Consider the following 10,850-nt stretch of genomic DNA (forward strand, 5'->3'; position numbering starts at 1 on the left):
TCTTTGGAAGGATGGAGGGAGCAAGTTCTCATTCAGAGTGACATTTCTGGAAGATTTTGTGGCAAATGAAGCATTAAGGGTAGCCCACGTACATTAAAACTAGTGGCAAAAACATTTCTTCTGCCTCTCCCTCCCAACTATGATGGGCAACCTATATGTGTGTAATTGAGAGACAAAAGTAATGTGAAAAAGCATATAGATTTAGAGATATACCATTAATCCACACACCTATTATTTTTGTAGTGAAATTCCCAACCAGGTATATACTACTATGCTATAAAATTTTACATCAGTTATTTTTCTGATTTCAAATTGCTATCTTTATAAACTAGTGAAGTGCAAGAATGTGTATTAGAGAAAATATTTTTCTATATTATTTTCATCTTGTTACAGAGTAAGATGTACATCCTTGATAGTTCAGTTTATATTCCCCAGGTATATTTCTCTGTGTACAGTACTATATAAACAGGTTTACATGATATATATATTCTTCCAAATTTTGCTCACAGTATGTATACACTTTTCCTCATGTTATGTATGTTTATGTATATGTGCATATGCGCATATATGTACACACTTACATACATTTATAATTGTTTTTTACTTGCTTAATCTTTATATGTTTGTGATGTATAGATCTTACTTAATTTTTCTCAATAGACTTTGAAAGACACTCTTACTAATCAGATTTATTTATGTACGAGAATATTAAACATTTGCCTATAAAATATTTTTCCTATAATTTGCATTCCTTTCTATGTGAACTTTTTGTTTGGGATTGACAAGGTTTTCTTTTTCTAACTTCCCTTCAATTTCTCAAATAAATTTGTAACAGATAAAAGGCTTTTTGGGTCACATATGCAGTTTTGAATTCCCCTGGTGTCAATGCCACGCAGATAGGGTACTCAAACCACCCTCTCACCCATGTCTTGGTCTTGGAAGTTCATGATGGAGATACAATACACTCCCTTAAGCCTGGAGTGCCACAGGGATTGAACTGTCTGGGGGCGGGTGTGCTGGGCATGTGGGGCCCAGGTAGAAGCAGAGGAAAGTTAACCTCCATGGAAGGGAGAAAATGATCCCCTCCATGGGATCCCCTCCATGGGCGGGAGAGGCAGAAGAAATGCTTTTGCCACTAGTTTTAATGTACGTGGGCTGCCCTTAATGCTTCATTTGCCACAAAATCTTCATTTGCCACAAAATGATGACTTACAGAATTATTTTAGGCCGGAAGCACTTTACATGGTGTCTCCTATAAGCAAACATATGTTCAAATATTTTCCCCATTCTTCATCAATGTAGATTTTGGTCTAAAGACCTTTTCCATTGTGCCCTGAAACCCTCCAGGATTTTTTTTTTTTTTCTTGCGGTACGCAGGCCTTTCACTGTTGTGGCCTCTCCGGTTGCGGAGCACAGGCTCTGGATGCGCAGGCTCAGCGGCCGTGGCTCACGGGCCCAGCCACTCCACGGCATGTGGGATCTTCCCGGACCAGGGCACGAACCTGTGTCCCCTGCCTCAGCAGGCGGACTCTCAACCACTGCACCACCAGGGAAGCCTTGTTTGTAGATTTTTTGATGATGGCCATTCTGACTGGTGTGAGGTGATTCTGTCATTTGCTCTTTGCCATCTGTGCGTCTTCTTTTTTTTTTTTCTTTTTGCGTTACACGGGCCTCTCACTGTTGTGGCCTCTCCCGTTGCGGAGCACAGGCTCCAGACGCGCAGGCTCAGCGGCCGTGGCTCACGGGCCCAACCGCTCCGCGGCATGTAGGATCTTCCTGGACCGGGGCACGAACACGTGTCCCCTGCATCGGCAGGCAGACTCTCAACCACTGCGCCACCAGGGAAGCCCACCCTCAAGGCTTTGAATCTAGAATTTCCAGTGGACTAGAATTCCCAGTGGACTAGTATTTGATGCTACCCTATGTATTTCTCATTTTCTTTTCTGTCATAGCTGCATTATTTTAAAGTAAAAAAATCCATGAAAATTAAAGCAATTTCTGTACTGTCAAAAGAAAAAAACTAAAAGACTGGAAATTTGGGAGACAACATTTCAAACATTATTACAGATTTTGTACTCATGTGCAAGAACCAAAATGATTTCTGTTAATCAGTAGAGAAAGGGACAAAAAATTGCAAATAATTCGCCTAAGAAGCAAAATGCTTCTCCAATAACCTCTGGAAAGATGACAAACTATTAACTGAGGAAATGAAACTCTGAAGATGTCATAATAAAGTGAAAAAATGAATTTGCATAAAATTACTTATGTAATTGCAAAATTTAAAAAGAATATGTATAGAACTACATAACTACACAAATGCTTTAATTTAGGTATTCACATCACCTAAAGGGAAACACATCTGGAAAATGTGCACCAATCCTCTTACATTGGATATCTTGGGTATTTGTGAGTCAGGGCGAGGGGATCATGTAGATGGAAGGTGCAGAATGATTTTATTTTCTAAGTATACATTTTTAATGTTTAATATTTTGTGATTAGGCTAATTTGTTGAGAGGAACACTCGAAAATATCTAATAAGCAACTAACAAAAAAAAGTTCACATATGTTTACCATGTTATCAAAGAGTTCACATGACACAGTTTCATAAAAAATAAAAAATTTCAATTTTTTTTTTTTTTTTTTTTTTTTGCGGTATGAGGGCCTCTCACGGGTGTGGCCTCTCCCGTTGCGGAGCACAGGCTCCAGACACGCAGGCTCAGCGGCCATGGCTCACGGGCCCAGCCGCTCCGCGGCATGTGGGATCTTCCCAGACCGGGGCACGAACCCGTGTGCCCTGCATCGGCAGGCGGACTCTCAACCACTGCGCCACCAGGGAAGCCCCAAAATTTCCATTTTTGACTTGACAGTTTATCTGTGTGGTATGTGCATTTCTGTCTTACACTTCTTTTACCCCCAAATGTTCATACACTTATATGCAGATTTTTCTTCACTTCTCTCAGTGGCTGGACTATTCTCAGGGCATAGATATCCAGGAAGGGATTGTGGACATGGGGTGGGAAATTCCAGACAGTAGTGGAAAATTCCAGAAATGTCTAACTGATGCACTGGAGCCCAATCTCCTCTCTCCTTCCCTCTGCCTTGAAACCTCTCTGGTCTGGAACTTTCAGAGCTACAATTCCGGCTCTGACCACTAGAGGTATCTATCTACATTGAGGACATTTTTTTTTTTAAAGGAAAATACATGATTTGTTTTCTTTTACTGTCATTACAGTGACCCACAAAACTCTGATTGCTATTTCGTTTATAGTTTTCAGGTCTGTTCTTTGTTGTTTGGATTTTTTTTGTTTTTTGGTATTATCTCTCTGAGGTGGGCTGAGGTTAATTCCAGCCATTTGACTATTTTCAGAAAATTCTGTTACTTTGTACTAACTTAAGACAATCTCCCACACTACAGCAATAACTTAGTAAATCTATGCTTGGAGAAGTCATCTTCCATTCCGTGGAGCTCAATTCCAGTCTCTGTTTCCCCAGGTAGCATCTGAATGACCCTAGACAAGCTCCAGCACCTCAGTAAGCCTCAGCAACCTTGGAAAGTTGGTGATTCTGATATCAGAGTCCCCTTGTGAGGAATTCATGAAAGAACAGAGGCAATGTAGCAAGTACAGAGCCTGGCCTACAGCTGGCACACAGAGTTCTCTGGGTTTGCCGAACGAAGGAACACAATGTAGTGCAGTTGATCCAGAGTCTGGCATACAGAGCTCCCTGTGTTTGTAACCGGAAGTACCAAGGTCCCCTAAGCGTCCTGATTCCAGATAGCCTCCTCTGCAAGGGTGGTACAATTGGAGAGAGTTCCCTGGGTGTTAGGCTGGTAGCAAACTCAGGGGGCAGTAATTACAGGAAGTTAAGTCTCCTCTGGCCCCCAGGGCTCTCCTCCTCTATGCCCTTGGGGAAGGGACTTCCTGTTAGGATTCCATCTTGTTTGTGTGGCTCTGACAAAGTGGTTTGGGGCTTGCACTCTCCTTCTTCGGAAGCCCTTCCTGATATTCTCCAAACCTCCAGCTCCAGACCCACAGATTCTCTTCACGAGCAGCCTGTGAGGAGGGTGGTGACAGATCACTGCCTTCAGGCCACCCCATGGGTGAGTTGGTCAGCATGAGACCTTGTCCTCAGATCCCCACAGGGCAGGAGGGGTTCTGGGTTCCCTCCCTAACCCCAACCCACAGGACCCCCAACAAGCTGACCCCCCTTTAGAGAAGGCATGCAGAGGGCTCAGGCTCACTATTTCCCACTCTCTTGAGGAAATGGGCCAGGTGGGCTCCGACACACCCGTCCTGATTCCATGTGGAAAACCTCCCCTCTTATGGAAACGGCCATGGCTGAGGTGAATTATTTCCCCTGGCTAAGAAAAAGGCACAAGTCCTGTGATCTTCTCAGGTGTAGGATTTGGAGAGTAGGGAGGGTCACCTAGGTGGGGCGTGGGATTGTGTAAACTAATATCCCTTGGATTTATACGAGGTGGGGGAGGGGCAGAAAACCCACCATTACCCCTGAATAATACATTAACTAGTCAGGGTAAATTGTATTAGTCCATAGAAGCTTACTGAGGCTTGCTTTGTTGCCCAGCATATGATCTATTCTGGAATGTTCGATGAGTGGTTGTTATGTGCATTGTTCTATGTCAATTAAATACATTTGTTAACTTAAGTAACATTTTGAAACCTTCTCCCTCTAGCTGAGTTTTTGTCTGCCATTTTGTGCATCACTCAGTGAGCTGTGTTAAAATTTCCCACTGTGACTCTGAATTTGACCATGCTCTATTTCTGTTAGATCTTGCTTTGCATATTTTGGCTCTATTTTAGGACATGCATACAAATTTAGAATTTTGTATTAATATCTTCTGATTGCATTGCACCTGTTATCATAAGGAAATCTCCCTCTTTCTCTTGTAATGTTTTATTCTTTAAAGTGTACCTTTTCTTTTACTGATGTGGTTATACCAGCTTTCTTTAGGTTAATGTGGAGAAGGTATACATTTTGCCATTTTTTTTATTTTCAGACTTTCCTGATGATTAAATTTTGCATGTGTCTCTTTTAAGGAGCATTTGATGGAAGGTTTCTTGTCCAGTCTGATAATATCTGTCTTTCTATTTGGAATATTTAGCCTGAATCTTTTTAGGTAAAAATAGATGTAATTTGGTTTATGTATATCATGTTACTGTATATTTATTTTTGCCTCTTCTAAGTTCCTTTTCCTTTCCTTTCCTTTGAAAGGGTTAATATTTTGTAACTGTTAAATTGTCACCTCGTGTGGCTATCTAGTTAAACATTCTTTTGCCATTCTGGTGGTGCTTACCCTTAAGATTACAATGTACATTTTTGCCTTGTCACTGTCTCATATTAGTTAATTATCCCTTTAGAACTCCTCAGACAATTATGGGACCTTGAGACACTTTGATTCCATATACTCCCTCCAAATTTATTGTCATGCATTTTCCTTCTCTATATATTTAAATCCCCAGAAGAAATTACTATCATTGTGTTATATAGTCAACGCTCATTTAAATTTGCCTACATATTCACAAATGTCATTAGTCTTTCTTTCCTGTATCTATGTGCCTCCACCTGGGAGGATATTTCTTCTGCCCAAAGAAGAGCCTGTAACATTTCTTTGAGTTTGAGTCTTCTGGTCGCATGTTTTCCGAGTTTTTCTTACATGATGATGAAATGAATGCATATTTTAGGACTGTTTTTCCTTAAAGCATACTTTTTCTCCTATTACAATAATACTGTTACACTGAGTTGATATCTTGTTACTTTTGGAAACTTCTCAACCAAGATCTCTTCAAATACCACTTCTCCACTGTTCCCTCCCGTTCTTTCCGGGACTCACATTAACCATGTGTTAGGTATGTTCACTGCATCACCTTTAATTATCTCCCCCTCGCTTTTGGTATTCTCCATGTTATGTCTCTCCAGGCTCCATTCTGGATCTTTACGTCGGACTTATCCTTCATATCTCTAATTCTTCCGTCAGGCAGGGAGGTCACCTTTGACCCTTGAGCCATCACACCAGGGTAGATTTCAGGGTAGGTTTTATTGTGTCCCAAGAGCCGAGCAGAGAAGAGAGAGTTAGAGATGAAAAGCCACTTGTCCCAGGTCACATAACCTGATCCAAGCAGAGCAGGGACTAACATCACAGGCTAAACCCTGGGTCCAGACCCTTTCCTCTGTGCTTGTTTTCTTCTTGGCTGTGAATGCTGCCTACCTCTCGTCTCCTGAGAAGCAGAAACACAGTGAAGTCTCTCAGCCTTTTTTTTTCTTCCTAACTATGATAATTTCCTATTTAGATTATAAAGTTGGTGGTATTTCTTCATTAGCCATGATATTTACCCAGGAATTTTTCTGGTACTGAGACCATTGATGTGATATTCTCAATTTCAGGGTACAATAAGCAAGTAACCTCCTTACAAAGAAGAGCAAGATGCTGGCGTATTTACCGAAGGAGACACAACTATTGGTCTCAACAGGCCACTTCCCAGCAGCAGCAAGATAGAGAATCACTAAGAAGTGATGCTCACGTGGACATGCAAGCAAGATAGTAAGTGACGAGGCAGCATGGCCGACAAGTATCAACCAGTGAAAAACAAAACCTTGTAGTCAAATATGTCATTCTTCTCTCTAACCTGGAAGAGTGAGGAATGATGGGATCAGGTTAACGGTTGAGCAATCTTTATTGTAGCTCTGCTATCATTGGGGAAAATGTAGAGAAGACTTCCCAAGACTATACGGACCACTTTCTTCTCTCCACTTCCCCACAGTGCTCCCTATGCCATTCCATCCTGTCATCGGAGAGGCAATTTTCAGGAACAGGAGGAAACCCATGTTAACAAGGAGACAGAGCAAAAGCCTCCAGAGAGAAGAATGGAGAGAAACAGGCAGGATGAGACCTTGGGGAGCTGGTTCAAGATCAGAGTGAGTGTGCTGGCTAAATGGACCTAACATGTAGAAGAAGATGACAGAGAGAGTCATGTTGGGCGCGTGTAGAGATGCTGGGAACTTTTCTCTCGTGGCAGTGGAGTTGGTAATCTGTCTTGTTATTACTAGGAGTTAACTTCCTAGATCATGTGAGGGCAGGTTCAGAGAAGCAATGTACAGGGAGCAGACTGACTGCAGGGAGCATGGGAGAGGCTGTCTAAAAGCAAAGGAGGAAACTACTGCCAAGGAGATGGAGCAACTCCACACCAGAAGACGCAGTTTGGCTCAAGCTGAGTGTGGGAGGAGGTTGAGTCTCTGGGGTCCTCGTCAGAGGGGCAGGCCAGGTCTGCCTTGGGTAGGATCTCTTAGAACTTTATAAAAGTAAGTACATGTGAAAGATATGAAGTCGATTATTTCAGGAAAAGTATTTAAATGGAAAGAAAGGGTATTTAGGAAGTCCATGTCTGGTGTAAAAGTTAGCGATAACAGATATTGTCCTATCTTAAGAAATTACCTAAAGCCTGAAAAAAGGTCCTAAAGCAAGACACAGCTGGGTCTTACCTTAACCTTGGATTACATTGTATCACTTTTCTTTCCCCAATTATTTCTTTGGCTCCTAGATTCCCTTCGGTATTAAATATGATGAGAAGTGGCTGCTGAATTTGATTCAGAAGCAATGCAGTGTCCCCTTCACCCCAGTCGAAGTAAGAGAGGGCATTGAGGCCGATGAGAGGAAACGGGGTAGATGGCCGGCCCAGATGAGAAATGGCTCTGGTCTCATATTATGCTTCTCTTGTCACTCTCCCTACAGTTTCACTATGAGAAAATGCAGGCCCAGTTCTTCGTTGAGAATGCCAACATTGCCTTCGCACTGAAGAATGTCAACGGCAAGATTTACAACGAGGCTAATGAAAGGGTATGTATCAAGGGCATGAGCGTGGCTAGCTGGGGGCAAGAGGGCAGGACAGGGGCATGGTCTTGCTTGATCCCAGGGCTCAGATTTCCTGGAGCTTACCCAGCCCCTCTTGTGTTCTCAACAGATATCTATCTTTGTTGATCCCTGTGATGCACCCCACTCTGTGCTGAAGGAGCTGAGGTCAGAAAAGGTGGAGCAGATAAAGGTAATGCAGACTCAACACAACCTGTGCACTCACAGCCAGACCCACCTATTGCCCCCGATCACCACCTCAGACTCAGAGCCCCTGAACCCCATCCCTAACTCTGCAGCTGCCCGTGAAGGAACAATATGATGCCTCCCAGCAATCTCTTGACATCCAGAGAGTCCGCTCTGACCCTGGTATGGCTACAGCAGTAACTGTAGAGCAGGTGAGGGCAGAGGGGTCTAGCTGGAAAGGATACTCAGGAATGGTAACTCGGGGAGGGGTTGGTGCTGGAGCTGTACCAGCCAGGAGCCTCTCAGCCCCCGTTTCCCTCCTCCTGTCTTCCTGGAGGCTTGATGACCCGTGATACTGGAATGGCACGAAACCCTAGAAATGGCATGGCCGCCTCCCTGCAGATCCATCCAGGGAATATGCCCAAGGTGAGGACCTTAGACCCAATGTTGGGGCAGGTGGTGATGGTGGGAGAGATTAGGTAGAAGAGGCAGATTTGTCTCAGGTATCCCCTGCTGGGGTCCTCACTCTAACTCTTTCCTCATCATAGCTTTTGGCCTTGGACCTGAGCAATAAGAAACCCTACCAGCTGCACGGCCTGCCCAACACTATGCCGAATGCTTCCAACACCAAGAACTTGAACCTCTCCAACACTGAGGTGAGGTGTGGTACCCAGTTCCATCTTTGAAGGGAAGGTGGGAATGCTAATGGGGTGGTGACAGAGGAAGGGAAATGGATTTGTAAGGAAAGGAAGGGACTAGGGGTGCACGGCCATCCTGGCTCTGTTTCTCTGGCCCATGTGGTTCCTCCTCATAATCACAGGTGAAGTCTGCAGGGGAGATGGACAAGGGTGAGCGGCTGGAGCCAGAAGGGATGTGTGCAGACAGAAACCCCCTGTGCACCACCTTCCCTGATAAGTCAACCAACATAAGGTCAGATGCATCCTCTGTTACCCGGTGGCAGCCTGAGATACTCCCGAAAGTGCCCGTTTGCAAGGGGCAGCTGGCGTGGACCTCAGGGAGGACTACAGGCCCTATGCTCTCCTCTCTGCATCACAAAGCTGCCAAAGTTTCAACCAGCATCCAATGGGCCCCCAGCCCAACATGTGCATATTTTACATTCTTACGTGCTGTGTCTGAGCCATTCTGGGGCAGGTGAAGAGCTGCAAATGGGGCGCCATTTCCCCTTTCTTCTCTCTTCTTCCCTTACCCCCACCACGGGAGAGCTTCTTTCCCTTCCCTTTGTTTTCTCTCTCTCCCTTGTGTCTAGGCCCATATGTCTCTCTCATCTATCCCCTCGTACCTTCACTCCCTTCCTGTCTTGATCCGCCTCCATCTCCCTCCCTGAGCCCCACCTCACTCACCTCCCTGCCCCAGGACCCTGGGCCATCCATGGGGGGAGTCCAGGTCTTGGCAGAGTGCTGGACCGCCAGTGAGGTAGCAGAGCCTCGGGCACACACCCCATTCCCTCTTCTCTCCACAGCCTTCAGTGGGGCCCTGGAGGAAGGAAGGGAGGGGAAGGAAGCCCTGCAGCATGGGTTTGAAATGCTGGTCCTTGTGGCACTGGAGAAGGGAGTCCAGGCAGTCTCTGGGGGAGCTACCCAGGAGAAGGAGAGGAAGGGAGGGAGGAAGGCGGGGAGGGAGGTAGGGCCTGCTCTCCCTCGGTGTCAGTCGATGGGGGACGTGTTCAGGGCCCTGGAAGCCTGGGACACTGTGGTGTGGGTGTACTTGCCCCCATGAGGAAGAGGGTCACCTCCACCGTTTCACTGACTTTTCTGTTTTGTCTTGATTTTGGCAGCTCCATCCTGGAATTGTTCTCCAAGTTACTAACCTTGGTAAGTGTATTCCTTGTTCACTGACTCCTCTAACTGGCACTGACAGCACCCACAAACTACTCTGAACCCCATTAGGTCTTGCCCCAGTTACAGTTTTGAAACTGACCCTTAAAAGTCCTGGGCGGAGGGGGATGGTACAGTCCCTGTGGGAACCTGACAATCGCTCTGGATCTTCTTCAACCACATTCTTCACAGGCTTTGGGGAACCCACGGTGATGACCCAAACTGTAGTCGTGCCCAAGGAATTTCCAGGGCCCTTTCACCACTGACATCTGGCCCTCACCTTCTCTTGGGCCCATCCTTTTCCCTGATCATCCAGCACCACCTCCTGGTCTGCACTGCTGACAACCTCTTCTCTTCCCCAGGATGGCCGGGAGACATCCCCACTGGCTAAGTGTGGTACTGAAGCCTGCAAGCGCTTACCAACCTGCAAGGTGAGGACGGAGGATCAAGCCGGGTTTTAAGTGGTGCCTGAGAAGGGGGTGTCAGCCATGGTCCTGAGGACTGTTTTGATTCCAGGGAAGCTACTTTGGATCTGATGAGCTGAAGAACCTAGTCCTGCGATTCCTGCAGCAGTAAGTACCTCTGGGAAGCTGAGCAATGGGGGGAGGGCTAGGACAGCTGAGGCCACCTAAGCACAGGTCTGCTCAGGGGAGTTTTCAAGTCCATTTGAGGTCCGGACCACAGAGATAGACTGTCCTCATTGCTCCCCCTCAGGTACTACTTGATCTATGACTATGGAGACAGACAGGGTCTCGCGGGTGCTTATCACGAGGAGGCCTGCTTCTCCCTGACGATTCCCTTCCACCCCGAGGACCCAGCCCCGTGAGTATCACAGCACAGGCTGTGCTCCTGGGCCGTGCGGCTCCCCAGCAGACACAGGCCAGCTCCTGAAAACACCCACCACCCACTGTTGGCTCTTTGTCTCCTAGAAGCAGCTTGTGCGAGTATTTCAAGGACAGCAGGAA

General features: G+C 45.8%; 1 protein-coding gene across 1 annotated transcript in view; it reads left to right on the forward strand.

Annotated features, from left to right (window-relative positions):
* The window catches only part of LOC103069667 (nuclear RNA export factor 3-like), a gene marked incomplete at its 3' end in the record, with an annotated part of 14,520 nt that extends 3,677 nt beyond the window's left edge, over positions 1–10,843 (forward strand). The window contains exons 3-15 of the mRNA XM_007459050.1: positions 6,403–6,559; positions 6,780–6,933; positions 7,557–7,640; positions 7,748–7,852; positions 7,977–8,057; positions 8,164–8,233; positions 8,388–8,476; positions 8,871–8,980; positions 9,846–9,882; positions 10,248–10,316; positions 10,402–10,457; positions 10,600–10,707; positions 10,815–10,843. Coding sequence (XP_007459112.1) covers positions 6,403–6,559; positions 6,780–6,933; positions 7,557–7,640; positions 7,748–7,852; positions 7,977–8,057; positions 8,164–8,233; positions 8,388–8,476; positions 8,871–8,980; positions 9,846–9,882; positions 10,248–10,316; positions 10,402–10,457; positions 10,600–10,707; positions 10,815–10,843 — 1,149 coding nt within the window. The remainder of the gene's footprint in view (positions 1–6,402; positions 6,560–6,779; positions 6,934–7,556; positions 7,641–7,747; positions 7,853–7,976; positions 8,058–8,163; positions 8,234–8,387; positions 8,477–8,870; positions 8,981–9,845; positions 9,883–10,247; positions 10,317–10,401; positions 10,458–10,599; positions 10,708–10,814) is intronic.
* Positions 10,844–10,850: the final 7 nt, after the last annotated feature.

This window comes from Lipotes vexillifer, unplaced genomic scaffold (assembly GCF_000442215.2).
Source record: "Lipotes vexillifer unplaced genomic scaffold, Lipotes_vexillifer_v1.1 scaffold2523, whole genome shotgun sequence".
Taxonomy (NCBI): Eukaryota; Metazoa; Chordata; class Mammalia; order Artiodactyla; family Lipotidae; genus Lipotes; species Lipotes vexillifer.